The sequence below is a fragment of the Anabrus simplex genome, chromosome 14 (assembly GCF_040414725.1).
Source record: "Anabrus simplex isolate iqAnaSimp1 chromosome 14, ASM4041472v1, whole genome shotgun sequence".
NCBI lineage: Eukaryota > Metazoa > Arthropoda > Insecta > Orthoptera > Tettigoniidae > Anabrus > Anabrus simplex.
In genome coordinates, this window is record NC_090278.1 from 23,241,454 (window position 1) to 23,259,432 (window position 17,979).

At 37.7% G+C, this 17,979-nt stretch overlaps 1 protein-coding gene across 3 annotated transcripts in view; it reads right to left on the reverse strand.

The window, feature by feature from the left end:
- The window catches only part of LOC136885284 (uncharacterized), a 42,123-nt gene that overhangs the window by 7,679 nt on the left and 16,465 nt on the right, over positions 1 to 17,979 (reverse strand). For 2 of the 3 annotated variants that reach the window (XM_067157790.2, XM_067157791.2), the window contains exon 4: positions 11,770 to 11,886. The exons of the other annotated variant lie outside the window; for it this stretch is intronic. In XM_067157790.2, coding sequence (XP_067013891.2) covers positions 11,770 to 11,886 — 117 coding nt within the window. The remainder of the gene's footprint in view (positions 1 to 11,769; positions 11,887 to 17,979) is intronic. 3 annotated transcript variants of the gene reach the window in all.

The window sequence follows — 17,979 nt, forward strand, 5'->3', positions numbered from 1 at the left end:
AAAATATATATTTTAAAACAATTTTCTTATCTTACGAAGGTAATCAAAACTGCTATGGGCCTGTGAGGCCCTCCGTTGGTCCAAGTGAAGACCAATTAGTCTACTTGTAAATACTATGGATGTTCACATCAGCCTTTCCCATATAGGTTCCAATAATGCACAGATAATGGAAATAATGCATAACAAAGGAAATGAAATCAGTAAAAACAACAATTGGATTGTTGAAGCAAGGAGAATGGTAATATTTTAGCTTTGAGTGCGCTTGTAATGTTACAGATAAAATAGTCCTTTTACACATGTCATTAGGCAATATGTATACTGTACCAGACAGAGACATGAAGCAAGGACTAGGGATCAAGTGAAAGCGCATTTCTTTGTATGGGAGTGCATTCACAGAAACTGACAGCATGGAATGCCAAGCTCGAGGATAGAGAGTATTCCCCCAAGCAGAACTAAGGAACTCTAGGATGAAAAGAAGGGAGGGGTTATCCCAACCACCAGTTGTTTGTGAGTAGGAGAGGTAACCTTTTCAGCATCATAATATCAGAACCATCTTTAAAACAGCTTGGCCAACTTCATTTTCTATATCAAAGGAATTAACGATTTTAATAATACTGCACAGTACAAGGATCCAAAAGAGCTGTTCATCATCTGGGAATGTATTTAGGGTTTGGGACGTCCTTTACGGTGATAATCTCCTGTTAAAAGGAGGGATATATGATTATACAGGGAGCCTCCGTGGCTCAGACGACAGCGTGTCGGCCTCTCACTGCTGGATACCGTGGTTCAAATCCCGGTCGTTCCATGTGAGATTTGTACTGGACAAAGTGGAGGTGGGACAGGTTTTTCTCCGGGTACTCTGGTTTTCCCTGTCATCTTTCATTCCAGCAACAGTCCCCATTCTCATTTCATAGCATCCATCAGTCATTAATAAATCTCTTTTGGGAGTGGCGACCCCATCATACTAATAGCCTATATCTGCTTCATTCTTCCATCCCTGACCCAGTCAATGACTGGAAAACAGGTTGTAGGTTTTCATTTTCATATGATTATACAACAGTGGAAAGTTAAAAAGGCCATGTGTAAAATGTCTTGACATCCACTTGACAGGGTAAGTCCCTTGAGTGAGCTGAAAAATGAAGAAAGAGATTTATTCATTACTGCGGATTTTGGGATCAGATTTCATCCAGGCGAGTCTTAATCATATTATAAGATCACTGGTCACCTGATTATCACACTATTGTGCCTCTAATACACCAAGATTATAGTGTATAGGAACTCTGAGAAGGGGAAACTTCCTTGCTGATATAAGATGTGGGAAGCATAGCCCAGGGGCATTCTGCTCTTTTATCTCATGAATGACAGATGTGTGACTGTGCCGAGCAACCGTTTCCTTTGTATGCGAACTTTTATTTCAAAGAATAGTGCGAATGACTTAAAACAACTGGAGTACGAGAAGAAGTGATATTGGTTTTGTACGAGAGTGTGTGTTCAGGTTATTTGATCATAATTTAGAGCACGAACCTGAACTGATATTATTATTATTATTATTATTATTATTATTATTATTATAAGCTAAAACAATGAAGGGACTACTTGAACCCTCTTAATAATAGTTATAGTGAGCAGAGACACAGGGCTTGACACAAAGAAGTCACCGGGCGAGTTAGCCATGCGGTTAGGAGCGTGCAGCTGTGAGCTTGCATCCAGAAGATAGTGGGTTTGAATCCCACTGTCCGCAGCCCTGAAGATGGTTTTCCCTGGTTTACCATTTTCACACCAGGCAAAAGCTGGGGCTGCACCTCAATTAAGGCTACGGCTGCCTCCTTCCCACTCCTAGGCCTTTCCTACCCCATCGTCACCATAAGACCCATCTGTGTCGGTGCAATGTAAAGCAAGTAGCAAAATACTAAGATGTCATTACTAAACTAAATGTGGATCTTTAATTAATAACTCTCGATTGGTATTTCTGATCCTGGGACATCGGATAAAACATCGGGCCATAAAGTATGCGCTTGAAGCAGACGTACAAAATGGCTTAAACGTGTGTGTTTCGTGCTGGAGTTACTATGGAGATTCCAGTGCTAAAGATTATGGAGTTTCATCCTATGAGTTCCAGTCCAGACCTAGTCATCATAGCAGTCTACCTGGAGGCCATGAAAGAATAAATCGACCAATGAAGGTCCTGTAGTTTTATATTTTACTAGCATGACTCGTATCACAACGGTATATCCATTTAAATTAATTTGTAAATAATAATTGATAGGGTTTCCTTTCTTTAAAAGGTAAATGTGCTAATGAAGGGCACGGTGTTCAATTAGTAGTGTCAAGTCTGAGTGAATTAGATTTTTGTATATACGGGTATTTCTTATTTTTATTTTATTCTTTATTTTATTTTTGGGAATTGTGTAGAATGGTTAGTGCCAGTAGTGTCCATTGGATTGTTCTTTTAAGTTGATTGGTATTCAACCAGTTGTATTATCATGCAAGCAAGTATTATTTTGATGTAGGTTAGTCATCTCGGATTGAAGAAGTACCGGAGTGAATCATCAGAGATCTGAACCATCGTCCTCCACTGTATAACAACTAGGCCTTGATAATTTGGATTTTAGAGGTGGCCACACATTTGTGTGTGTTTATACAGTAATATTTGGTTCTGTGTTTCTGTTGAATTAATTGTAGAGATGGATATGGATTATCACGTAGGAGTAGTCTCATGATGGCTGATTATGTAGATGTTAGGCCACTTTTAAATAATGAATATCATGATGGGATTTGCTACAGTTTATTTTATTCCTTTTGGGGTTACTTAGTTGCTGTGGTATGAGAGAGGTGAAGAGAAAGTATCATGAATTAGTTCACGATGGTAGAAGGCAGTGAAGCCGGGATTCCTCAAAGAAAACATAAACCCATATGGTTGACTGAGATAATGAGGACCATATTAATGAGATAAAGTGATTGATGAGTTACGTGATGCCACATTGAAATGAGTGAGCAAATTGATTAATGAATTATGTGTTGCCACATTGAAATGAGTGAGCGAAGGAAGTTATGTTATATAAGTCTTGAAAGTGTCATTTAAGATTTAAAAGAGACAACATGTTTTTAGGAGGGAGTGGTGAGATTCCACAAAGAAGCTGTGAATTATGTGGCTAGGAACACCCCTTGTTAACTGGAGAGTGACCATAAATATGTTTTGCTTGCTTGCTACAAGGGACAGAGGCTGGTTCCAGTCTGTTCATATGACGACAGCATTGTATCATTTATTAAGTACCATGGCGAACTTTTGGAATTGTTTCATTATGAATATAAACCACCAATCTATTTCAGCTTAAGTTAGTTACCAACAGAGGCCAGTAAACCTTTTTAGAAATGCATTATTATTATTATTAGTAGTAGTGGTAGTAGTTGTTAGGGATTTCAGTGCCACCTTCAATCATCGCAGGAAGTGAGTCCGGTTCTCATTGGCATCTGCCAAGAGTTCGTGAGGTTTTGCATGGTAACCAGATGTTTACAGTGTATTGTTTTTTCTTTGAGTATGAGTGTTTTATTTGTTGATTGTGTTCTGGAATGAGGTTGGTTCTGACCCAATGGTGCATTAATATTATGTGTCCAGAGTCATAGATTTATTGTTGACTCGTGGCATTTTTGATGGTGATGTCTATTTCTATACGACAGTGTATATTATTCTGTAGGGTATCAATTTAAATCTAGGTTAGGATTCACTCAGACTTGTGTGTAAGTTGTGTAAATATAGCCGAGTGTTAATGGGGATAGTTTGATGTTGATGATGATGCTTGTTGTTTTAAGGGGCCTAACATCGAAGGTCATCGGCCCGGGGATAGTTTGAGTGAGTTCATTCGTTTATTATTCCGTATATGCAAGATCATGGAAAAGACAATATATGACAGTTGTACTTAGTCTTGTCCTCAAATTATATTTCAACAATCCTCAATTCATTCCTGGTTGCCAGCGTTTCACCCCGTGAGTTAGCTGGAAAATTTATAATGTCCAATAATGGACCATTTATAATGGTATTATAAATTTACTCATTCGGGACAAATATTTCAGATTCCCTATGGGAATCAACATCTATATCATCTGATGGCCAAGCAGGCATCAATTTTTAGTAGTGAGACAAAGTCTCTCATAGTGCATTGGCACTGCCGGTAGCTCCAATTAGCCTACGCAGTGGCCTCCATGATATGCACTAGCCATGCGTCTTGGTGGGTGTGCTAGGTACCAACTGATGAGCCCAGCCTAGCACACTGGGGTGAAATGCTGGCAACCAGGAATGAGTTAACTGGAAAATATATAATGTCCAATAATGGACCATTTATAATGGTATTATAAATTTACTCATTCAGGACAAATATTTCAGATTCCCTATGGGAATCAACATCTATATCATCTGATGGCCAAGCAGGCATCAATTTTTAGTAGTGAGACAAAGTCTCTCATAGTGCATTGGCACTGCCGGTAGCTCCAATTAGCCTACGCAGTGGCCTCCATGATATGCACTAGCCATGCGTCTTGGTGGGTGTGCTAGGTACCAACTGATGAGCCCAGCCTAGCACACTGGGGCGAAACGCTGGCAACCAGGAATGAGTTAGCTGGAAAATATATAATGTCCAATAACGGACCATTTATATTGGTATTATAAATTTACTCATTCGGGACAAATATTTCAGATTCCCTATAGGAATCAACATCTATATCATTTACCAAAAATAGCTAATTTTAATTTATGGTCGCCACTAGCATTCGCACAGCACAAGATGGTAGTGCGCTCTTTACTAGATTTGTGACCAGCAGCTGATTTCTCTTCAGCAGCTGTTAGTTTTACAGGGTAAGCGCTCCCAATAAAGTCCAGTTTCATCGGCATGGTACACTTGACTTGGAACAAAACTGTATCTCCCAATTATGCATTCAAACTCATATCTAAAGTTTTCTGGTGCATTGCTGTCACCACTTAGTTTTTCTTCTTCGATGTTTAATTTTTGAATGCCATGTCTGTTGTCAAATCTCTGTAGCCAACCACTGGACGCTGGTGAGGACCCTGAGAGCCCCATCTTTTGGTGAAAAATTTGTGCCTGCCTTGTTATCATAGGACCACTAATAGGTACACCTTTGCCTCTCTTTTGCTGAAACCACGTGAATAATGCAACATCCAATTCTTTTAAAGATGATATTTTCATTGGTTTTCTTTTAGCGAGTCCATGCGAACTGTCAGAATTCGCCGGAAACTGCAATACTTTGTCTTTATTCTTCATTAGGTCCCGCAATGTTGTCACACGCACACTGAACTCTGATGCTAAATTTGAGACTAGTTCACCTTTCTTTAACCGTTCGATTATATTTATTTTGTTTGATTAAGACTGCACGTTTTCTTTTCAATGCAGACTTCATCTCAACATTTCTCGGCTGTTAGAATGGAAAATAAATGTTCAACATTATCAGTCACTCTCACATTTCCTTACTTCGCACTACAGTACAGAATGTAGCCTACTTGTCTACTAATAGCGGAGGTTGACTATGACGGACCGCTAGCCTGGTTTCCAATTCCTGTGCATTGTGAAATATCTACGATGCAGTAGCCTGTGGTGAAAATATTTAACCTTGAGAGAGAACGATATGAAAGATCTATGTATGGTACTCAGAGATGTTACATGCTACCAAATAGGTCGTCGGTATCATTCTGAAGTAAGAAATAACCAGCATATCATACTCTATGCTCCGTGGGCTAAGAGAGGGCACATTACAGTACATTATTCATCAACAATGGAATGGATAATAAAGTTTGTGACACTTGAATTTGAATAGCATCCCTCTTCTTTTGTAACAGTTCAAAGTTAAATAATTTTATACAAAATAAAATTACGTAGTAAAAATGTGTATAAAGTCATGTCTCCAATGCCAACTGCTGGTCTATGAGCATGTACGTGCAGTAGTTACTGTAAGTTATGATCGTGGTCTCAGGAGTCAGAGAGTTAATGTACAGTCACTCCAAAACAGAATACTGCATCAAGATATCTTGTCAAGAGCTGGGCTGAGTGGCTCAGACGGTTGAGACCACAACTTCGTAGGTTGAACCTAGCTCAGTCCGGTGGTATTTGAAGGTGATCAAATACGTCAGCCTCGTGTCAGCAGATTTACTGGCATGTAAAAGAACTCCTGTGAGACAAAATTTCTCCGAAAACAGTCAAAGTGGTTAGTGGGGCCTAAAACCAATAATATTATTATTGTTATTATTATTGACATCAAGAGTACGCTCATTTGGTTTTGGAGCGACTGTACATTGCTTTTAAAAAATCAAGATTTTTTGGGCAACGGATAATCTGCAGAACGGTAAACCAAGGGACGGATAATCAAGGTTTTACTGTATTCAATACAGTTATTTTGCATCAGATTCAACAATCATCAGGAGTATAATAAATCCTTTGATTGTTCTCATTCATTTTTAGTTATATGACACTCATATTGTCCTATCCTAAGTTATAAATAAGTTATAAATGTTTATTATGCCCACTAGATTTTAAACCCCATTAGCGACCCTGTATAATTATCACTGGAGACCCAATGGGTAGGGGGCGGGTGCAATACAGTGAATCAATATGAGTCAACATTAATTTAGTGATGAAGAAATAAACAGAAAGTTGGAAGAGGAGGACGATGTTCAGCTAAACATTTTTGATTCTCCATATGAAGAAAGTAAAAGTGGAGACAATGTGGAACAAATTGCATCTGATTGTGACAGTGACAAGAACCAGTCTACATTTATTTCCCAAGAGTCAAGTAATAACACCGTGTCTCATCATTCTAGTAGCCCTAGGTATATACGTAAAGTGGAAAGTATTATATAGCAAACCCTGGACGTGCTATTAGGAGACATGTGGCAAACATAGTTAGAGAAAGACAAGGTCTAAGAAGAGATGGTACAGCAAACGGTGCTAAAGAATTATTTGACAAATGTTTTACTCCAGAAATAATACACATTATTCTACAGCATACTAGTGAAGAAGCTGTCATCAGAAATTTGTCACCAGTTACTGAGAAGGAATTGTTAGCTTATATAGGGCTTCTTATTATTATGGGGAATAACAAATACAATAAGGTTGATTACCATGATATGTAGTCTCCACTATGGCAGTCCAGTTAAATCTGGTACCATGAGTAGTAGTAGATTCATAGAAATGACCAAACTACTCAGATCTGATGATAAATCAACAAGGGAAGAACGTAGAGCCATCGAGAAATTTGCATTTCTACAAGAACTATTTGAAAAAGTGAATACACTGTTGCTGAAATTTTAATCCCCTGGAGTGAATGTGACCAGTGATGAAATATTGTCTTTGTTTTGGGGGAGATGTCCACTTCAAGTTTTTATGAAGGACAAGCATGTAAATATGGTATTTTGATAAGAAATTTGTATGATGCAAAAATAAGCAACATTCTGAAAATGGAAATGCATGCTGGGAAAAAGGAAAATTAAACAACAAATGAAAGGGGTCCTATGGCATTGGTCACTAGGCTTGTAGAGCCTATACCAAAGTCTAGTAGAAATGTGACAACAGATAGGTACTGCAAATCTGTTGAACTTGCTGAGACATTATGAAATTACTTTCACCTCACTTTAGTAGGAACTTTACAGGCAAATTGGAAGCATATACCTAAGGAAAATAGACTGCTTCATTCAACTATGTTTGTTTCACTGACAGTGATTCTAACAGTCCACCAGTGACAACTGTTTCCTATACTGTGAAGGAAAAAGCTAAACGTAACCTCATCATGCTTTCAACCCAACACACAGGAGAAGATGTAAGTGGTGATGAAAAACACACGCCTGATATGGTCTTATTTTACAACTGCACCAAAGGAGGGGTTGATAATATTGACCAGATGGCTAGGAACCACTCTGTGAAAAGAGTAACAACAAGATGGTTGCTGTCTCTTTTATTCACAATAATTGACTTTTTTTGCATTCATTTTGATCTTCCCACAATGGAAACAGAAGTATCCTAATTGCGGGCTTCAATTTTTGTGACAGCTATCACTGAATCTAATAACACCTCAGATTGAAGAATGAGCCAGGAACCTTACGGGTGTCAATAAAACAGTTATTAGTGCTATGGAAGACGTACTGGGCAGGAAGCCGGAAAGTGCACCAAAAGTTATGGCAGCTCTGCCAAGTGATATCAAGCGAAGAGGATGCTACTCCTGTGTCAAAGTTGTGAAAAAAAAAAGTGAAAAGTGATAAGTCCAAGGCTGGTTGTGAAAAAAGTGTTTGAAACATGTTTCTGACAAACATAGCAAAAAAACTGTAATCTGTTTACAATGTGAGCCTGGAAATGACACCAAAACTAACTAGAAAGATGTTTGTGTTTGATTCATGTTTGTAATTAATATATGGGTGAATTTAATTTGAATTTAGTATTTTCTACTGAAGTATTCAAAAAAATTATTCATGAAATGTCGTTTTATAATTTACTCCAGTATAAACTGCAATTATGACATATTTTTTAGAATGGGCCTCAGAAGTCCTACTTGGTCTTCTGAGTAACAACCAAACCTTGGTCCCTGTAGAGTTAATGTCACTGCCTTGGCCACAATTCTCCAGGTTTCTCTGTTTCGGGCTACTAGTTCTCCCAGAAGGTTGAATTTTTCCATATACCATATACGTTAATTACTAACATTCTCGCTATTGCCAAACTACTTTTTGTTTCATCTCCAGCGTTGTTGCTATTTTAGTATTGTCGTTACTAATTTTAAAACTAAGAGAGACGAAATCTACAACAAGCTCGCAGCATCTACGAGCATGCTTGATTAGTTCTATCAACGATCATAACTTTTGTTTTATTCCTCTTGAGATAATAATGTAATGTTGGTGTTGGCAGTATGAAAAAGGACAATAGAAAAATGAGGATGAAAAACAAGATGATGATGATATAGACTCTTTGCGATTATCTTTACGTCACACCGACACAGATAGGTCTTATAGCAATGAAGGGATAGGAAAGGCCTAGGACTGGGAAGGAAGCAGCCGTAGCCTTAATTAAGGTACAGCCCCAGCATCTGCCTGATGTGAAGATGGGAAACCATGGAAAACCATCATCAGGGCTGTTGACAGTGGGGTTTGAACACACTATCTCCCAGATGCAAGCACGGCCAACTCGTCCGGTGTTATAGACTTTTCAGGTGATGAGTTTGGACCCTGAATTTTGTTAATGTTAATATGTTATTTTTGTATTATTCTTCTATCCAAATATACCTATTTAGTTTTCTACAAACTCTGAGGGCTCATCCAGGATGGATGGGGAACAATGTGAAATAAGGAAGACAGAGAAAATTACGAAGCTGATATCTGAATATATGATGCAGTTGTAAACACGCCAACAAAGAGAAGACAAATTACGCCGCAGATATTTAAAGATGTATGGTAAGACGTGGGTAGTGAAGAAATCTCGAATTGTTAGTACAATATACTGTACTTCTCTATGATAAGACATAAATATTTAAGTCGAATGCATGCTGCTAATTTGTGGCAAAGCGAATCATAACTTATTACAATGTCAACCTTAAGTGACATAGAAGGATTGGAAGCAATATTTTGACGCAGTCAGTGAGCATTATTAGGACCCTGCATAAGTTTGTGTATGGACATGAATAAATGAATCCTAAGATAATTTGGAGGTTTCCAGTTCTCGCATGGTGATGCAGAATACGATCAGAAGGTTAGATTCGTACAGGATAATTTTGGTGAACGCGATTTGATTGCAGTGAGTAATGTATTGTACTTAAGCTATGAACGAGACAAGAATCAATTAATATCACAGATTATAACCCATCTGAGCGACTTAACATAGCTTGTAAAGAAAGAAGATCATGAGGGGGATGATTATGCCTATGATGGCAATAATTCAGCGGAATTTAAGAACAGACTTAAAACCAAGAAGAAGCACAGACAGAAGAATCACAAGGTTACATGCATTGATATTCATCTAAAGGGAGCAAGGATGACTGCAGTGGACTTGATGAACCTCGGAGTTTTAAGCCTACCCGATCTCACTTGCAACAGTCAAGCAGAGGGTTCTCCCTAACATTCAATGATGTTGAAAGCTGTATACACCCATTTTATGGCAGTGGAGGATATCCTGTTGAGAAGTGGATTGCAGAATTCTTAGACATAGCCTCACTCTTCAGTAGGAACGGGGTCCAGAAGTTTCTATTTGTAAAGAAATCCCTATCAGGTCTCGCAAAGCTGTTCATTCAAGGAGAACAAAAGAAATCTTCATGGGGAAAATTAGCTTCTGGACTCAAAGATGAATTCTCGCTGAAGTTAGCACCAAAGACATCCACGAGATGCTCACCAAGAGGATAATGAAGAAGGAAAAGTCATGCCAAGAGTACATACTAGTGATGAAAGAAATTGCCAGTAGAGGTTCTGTTGATGAACAGTCACTGATCCAATACGTGAATGATGGCATACAGGATGAAGCGAACAAAGTTATCTTATACAACTAAAGGAACATGAAGGAATTTATGGAAAAGCTCAGGATCTACCAGGACATGAAAAGAGCAAGAAGCATCATTAAGGAATCTCCTGCAAGAAATGCTCCAACATCGTCATCCAACAAGACTGAATCGACACCAAGGAAACAGACAACCGACATCCGGTGCTACAACTGTGGAGCAAAAGGACATAAATCATCTGAATGCCGCTCGAAGAATTTAGGAACAAAATGCTTCAAATGTAACAAGTTCGGATATCTCGCTTAAAATTGTGCAAACGCAAGGACAGATGTACCAGACATATTGATGTTTACAGATATATGCAGTGAAAACAAGATGTATAAAGATGTTCACTTATGTGGAGCAACAATCAGCGCTTTAGTTGACACAGGAAGTCGAGTTAGCCTAATGAGGGTCATCAACCATAAGGAAAAGAAATACCTCGTACTGGGTCCCACCGTAACACTTTCAGGTCAACTCGGATCAGGCATTGGTGATAAATGTAGAAAAGAGAGCCATGTACTGCCTATTGTACCTTACTTAAGGGAGTGCTATAACACAATTGGTTACATATGGGAAGTAAGGGGACTTCTCTTCAGAACCAGGGGAACTTCGTTTATGCACATGAGTTCACATCTCAAGAAGCTTTCATGAAATATTTTTAATTCATTGACAATGCTAAAACACCATATATATTCTTGTCATTACATAACAATGATTCATTACATTTTTATTATACATTTAAAAATTTGTATTGTTTTCCAGGTGTTTGTCGTACCCGCAACTGCAGCCGGATGTATCTTTTGTTGAGAATAAATAAAATCTTTATGTCATACAACTATTCTTTGATTATTCTGTAAATGCACTGCTCTTGCTAGGAGTCATTTATCGAAGATATACTGTAAATCTCAGAAGGTAACCTCAAAATTCCTCAAAAATACAATACATACAAATACAAATAAATGCACTCCTACCCTAAAAAAATTCATGCCACAGAACACTTCTGTTCAATCAATGAACACTCAATGCATAGAAAGCAGAGGTGTGTGAATACAGAACATGTAGAGCACAGTTACGAAACAGAAGGGAAAATTGTGGAAAATTAACTTTGTTCTGATTAATTCAGACAGGACGTTGTATATGCAGTAAATAATTTACAGAAAGATGTTTTCGACTGTTAAAATGAAAGTGTCACACATAACAATGTTTCAGTTCTTCATTCTTTTCATTTGTTGTCTATAAAGGTATTTTAAAACTCACCTCTTCATTTTCATACGATCCAGTGCAAGTATTTTCTTCCTTAAGCACAAAATGTTTCATATCTGGTTTCAATTCAATATCACAAACATTATCAGAAGTAACCCTGAGGTAAGTTTCCTGGTAAGAGAAACACAGTAATAATATTCACAAATTTCATAACAGACCAAAATACAAAATATAACTTTGTAGAAACCATTCAAAAGTCAGGTTACTTTCTTTTTTGCCTGATTCAAGAATATAAAGTTCAATAAAGGAAGAATGTGAAAGAATAATGCAGAAAGAAACCACAATCGATCTTTGAATACAGAGTAAATGTCTGATCATGAATCTTAATAACCATCAAAATCAACATGCAAGATATATATAGAATGTGGCAAAACTAATGCACCAGGGAGTTGATAGGCTGAAAGAGGACCAGTATGACATCTGCAAGGCACTTTCAACTTGCTACTTGTATCTGAACAATTTAGGCATGGTACAGTGAAATTGCATTACACATGAGCTCATTCCGAAGCAACTTTCAAAGAACTAGTACACCACCTACCTACCTATTTACTGTGGATCGGTTGAAACTGGCTATAAACTACCAGGAGCTGAATCCGGGCTCTTAGACTAAGGAAACAAAGTGTAGAAGGCATATCCCCAAAGCAGAAAGAAAATAACGTAGAGCAGAGGTCAATTAAAACAAATAAGGTTTATGACTATAACAAAGCAAGAAAAGATTAAGAGATGAGCATAGAACAAGCAAAATGGGTAAACACAGGGATTCGAATGCCCACATACACACATAGTTTGTGAAGATATATCAATCGCACTCGAGTCGTTTGACTCATCAAACTGGATCTCATGAAATTTTACACTGTTGCAACAGAGGTATCGTGGAAAGTGATACAATTACATTCAAACATTACCAGACTGGTAATTCAAATGTGATCAAAAGAATTTCTTTCTTAGGGACCAGATGTCATAAAGAGGTGAAAATAGCAGCTTTCACACAAGAAAATATTATAACGGCTCGCCAGGTAAAGTTGAGGCTTTATAAAAAGAAACATGGCTCCCAACAATTTCCATTGAGATTGTATCCCCAGAAATCAAGAAAGGCAGTGAAGCAATGGTGGCAGAAAAGAAAACAAGTATGGAAAACAAGGAGGATAAAAAAGAGTTGTTATAGTTACAGAAACAAATAAACATGACTCAAATGAAATAATTAAAATGAGAGTGAAATCTCGAAATAAGCATGTAAATCGGCTGAGCAAGCCGGAAACTTGATAAAAGCAAATATCGATAAGATACTGAAAAAACCACAGGTCCGATAACCATACTGCGCGCGCACGCATGCATGCGCACACACACACACACACACACAGAGAGACCAAATATGCAAAGCAGAATGAATAAATAATATATCAAGACACTGTACCGGTAAAAGAGCCCGACTTTATGATTTAACTTTAAAGTTAGCATGAAACAGTCCTCAGGGCAATACTGGGTGGTTACTAGCTAGGGCTTGGTACAGGAGCCAGGGTCCTATCTACAAGAAAAATTTTAATTAGATTGAATAATAGTTTTTATTCAGGAAATCCATTTCAAAGTGCACATCACCTTACTGTTGTTAGTCGCTGTCTTCAACATCGCCGCTTGATGATCCGTGCTCCCAGTTCCCCAGGCTGAACGGGGCTGGAACACGTTCTGGAAGTTGCCAATAGTTCATTGAGATAAGGCTGGAACACCCAGGTTGGTTGGATATGAGTGAGTCTCGAACTTTCGATGTTCTGGACGATCTCCGACGTTCTACGACGTTCTCCGACGATGTTGTGGGGTAATCACTCGTCAGAATTACACAGTCCCCCGACACTTTGGTTTAACAGCACTGTTTCATTTAATATGGTTGGGATATGCCGTCGAATTCACTCTTAATCTTGTAGATACAATCCAAAAGTTCACTAAAGATGTAGATGCGAGTAGCATCGAAATTGGAAGAAAATAAAGCACAGTTCATGAATAGAAATAATGAAAATGAAAATTGTTCACGCACATGGCACAGTTCGTGGTAATTTTCCACTAAATAAATTAGCACTTGACATTGAAAGAAATGTATGACTGCTCTACAGTTTATCAGACACTGCCGTCAGTCATGCAATAATACTAAACACATTGACGAAGAAATAAGGTTGAAATGAAAAGCACAGTTCGTTGTTAGGCGCACTTGACATTGAATAAAATAGGTGACTGCTCGAGAGTTTATCAAAGATACTGCTGTCAGTCACACACAAATAATTTCCACACTGTTCAGAAGAATAATACACAATTCTACTTGAATTGGATAAAAAAACACAGTTAGAATTCACAGTGAAACACTTGTGTCGCAGCACACGATTATACTTTTATCACGGTAATCATTTGCAGTAATATTCATGGGAAAGTTCAAACACTTTCATGAATACTCGTATCTATTAAAGAAATTATGCTGACTGAGATGTAAAGAAAAAATATCACAGTTCCTAGAATATTGCTGTAGTGTCACATTTAAATTAATATTGGTTCGGAGATTAAGTTTCACACAGGCAACGTGGTAACGAACTCAGTTCTACAAGAATGAAAGTAAGTTATATCGAGAAGTTTCTATAAGCGCATAGAACATAAGTTCAACTGAACTGTTGTCACTTAAGTCCAATACATGACTTGTCATAATCAGAGTTCCCACACACACAAATTTTTAAAGACTTTGAATAATTTGTTCTTCATCACTCGCAAAAATTACAAGTTCAACTTGACTGATAGACTCAGTGTCCATTATAAAGACTTTGTTATACATTAGAGTTTACACGCGCACAATTGATAAGTTCAACACGACTGTCGGAGTTTAAGTCCCACATGAAGACTTTAAATATTCGAAGATAGCCTCTGACGAATACGGCAGCGTGGAGAGTCAGGGTGAACACTCAGCTATGACTGTCTGATCTGGGTAAAGTGAGCTACCGTTATATTCAGTTTGGAGGCTCCTACGTCATCATATAACGTGATCCCTTGAGGCTGGTTATCTCACTAATCCCTCGACGGATTTACTTGAGATTCACTATTTGAGATGTTTATGTTATTCTCTTCAAAATGACGTATCGCTGAAGTCGCTGCGATAATTATTAGAGAAGTTTTGAATTTTTTTCAATCGAATGTTCGCGAAGGTGTGACGTTCATATCCAGAACATACCAGGTCAGGCAGGCTACACGTGGCGCATCAGGCGGGTAGTCTATCTTGTCCCTGCAGCTACGTCACACACACAGCTGTCCTCGGCTCGCCTGCTCGTTCCTCCAAACGTAAACAAACCAAGTTCGCTCTGAATATCTTTTGTGATGATTGAATACAATTAATTATCAAAAAAATACACATGTGCAGGTCGTAACCGGTACAACACATTATGATAAGAATGGTAACAGCTTGACAAGAATCAGTCAATGGCTCATGAGCTTGATCTGAGAGCACAAATCAGATATCTGGGTCGCTGCAAATAGGCCTGGCTCACCCAGTCGACACCATAATCAAAATAACTTCCATGCCGCATGACACGAATTCATATTGCACATCAAGGCGAACAAGAATCGTACAGCATCAGCGTTAAACCATATTACAGAACATAAGCTCAAGCCAGACTTCAAAGCCGAAGAGAAATTAAAAGGTCTCCAATCAAAAACCACAAACAAACTCATCACACCCACAAAACCATCGGATCAGTGCTACCTTTCGCTCAACATAGGCACGATAACATAATAAGCAGACATGAAGAAAAAGGAAAGACAATGAAATAATTCTGCAGCAAATAAATCAAAGAATAATATGGAGAACAGGGATCTCTCAGTAAACAAAACCAGCATAACTATGGCAAGCCAAGGAAGGATAAATAGGATATATAACTGGAGAGTGAAGAAATCAATTGCACTGATTCTAAATAATCATATTCACTGACTTTGAACTCACAGAGCCATACAAGGTAAAGTATGAATCTTTTCGAAATACCATTTATATGACATGCAAATCATCTCATAGACTAACATCTACATCTTTTTTATCCAAGCCATTATTGTCTCCAGATCAGAGATCACACAAATCAAAGATAAGCTAGAAAGAAATGCTTTGGCAATCCTCTGTTACACGAGGTGCCATCTGTCTAATCGGGATGAACTACACATCAAGTTAGGTATAGAGAATACTAACCAGTCACAACTGACTGATCTATGACATTGTAAAGAATACGATATCAGTAAAGTAAGATATGAAGGTAATGAATGAGGTGCGGCACAGTAGTCATAAGAAAAATGCTTATATAATTTTTACAGACCAAATGTCTGTTTGCTCATTAGAAGCTGTTCAGGAGCTTTGTAATGAATGAATAATAACTGGCTGATGACTTTCACCCCTCCAACCCCAAACCCCCAACATTTTACCAAGCTTAATATCTTGTGATCACAAACTTTGCAGTACTCTGAAACAGAAAAGTGTCCAGGAACAATCATCAGCACTCTTGAGAATCTTCAACAAGAAATTGCAAGTGTACAATATAAGCCACGATAGACAGCAGCAAATTCTCCAGAACATTCTGGCTGCTGTGACTCGTGCGCGGATGCAAGTAATGGACAGATGCTGTGAATTACCAGCAAGACAAGACCTATAATACAATAAACTGCCAGTTAAATATATTATTCTAGGGCATCATATCGCTCAAAAACACAATATGCAAACTAGTTCAAGCTCTTATAAAACGTCCCTTCCCAGAACAAATCAGATCAGCATATACAACCAGTTTTCTGAATGAACCTGTAACGGCACTATTAATATTGTTTTACCATTTGTTTTAAGTTACACCAACACAGATAGGTCTTATGGCGACGATGGGATTGGAGAGGCCTGGGAGTCGGAAGGAAGCAACTGTGGCCTTAATTAAGGTAAAGCCCGAGCATTTGCTTGGTGTCAAAATGGGAAACCACAGGAAACCATCTTCGGGGCTCAGTGGGGCTCGAACCCACTATCTCCCGGATGCAAGCTCACAATTGCACGCCCCTAACTACACGGCCAATTCGCCCGGTGCACTATTAATTAGTTAATAAATTAATCACCGAGACAAAACACTTACTCAATCAAAATAATATAACATGGAAACAGCTGAAGATAATAGCATCTACCCATAATATACCCCAAAGACGTTGGATCATTAAGTGGTTACCATGTCACTGTCTAAATCATACAACGAAAAGGCCTGAATAATTTAGACACATTTTAAAATGAATCAGTCAAAGATTTACAAAAAAAAAAAAAAAAAAGGCTATCAGCGAAAGGAAGATGAGAATATTATATTTACTTGATAAATATTTTGACAATGCTATCGTTAAATAATTAAGAGAATAATTTGCAATTATAGAGATTAATAAATAAGGGAAGTGTGAACAGAAACATCATTTAAGAATGAAAAAAATATGAATTATCGAGAGAAATGAAGTTCTGAGAATGAGTAAACATGAATCAAATCAAGCTATTATGACCGCAAAGTTAAAAAAGTCGTGCCCACAGAACAAGGAAATGCCCTTTTTACTTTTCTGTAATTTCTGTCTGTCAGCATGTACACGCATCACGAGAAAACGGCTGAAGAGAATTTATTGAAAATCGGTATACAAAGTCGCTACAATCTAGCGCTTAAATAATTTTATTCACACTGACTGAAATGGTAGTTTAGGGGAAGCCCTAAAATTTAATTCTCAAATATTTATATTATTAGTGGTCATATCTAAATGAAAATCAATACATAAAGTCGGGGATTAAGTCGCTATAATCTAGGTCATAAATAACTTTACTCACGCTGAGTAAAATGGTAATTAAGGGGAAGGCCTAAAATTTAATTCTCAAATATTTGTTATTAATGGTCGTATCTAAACGAAAATCAGTAGGGTAAGTTGAGGAATAAGTCGCTACAATCTAGACCATAAATAATTTTTTTAACGCTGACTGAAATGGTAGTTTAGGGGAAGGCCTAAAATTTAATTCTCAAATATTTATTTTATTAGTGGACATATCTTAATGAAGATCGGTATACATAGTTGATGAATAAGTCGCTATAATCTAGGCTGTAAATAATTTTATTCACGTTGAATGAAATGGTAGTTTAGGGGTAGGCCTAAAATTTAATTCCCAAATAAGTATGTTATTAGTGGTCATATCAATAA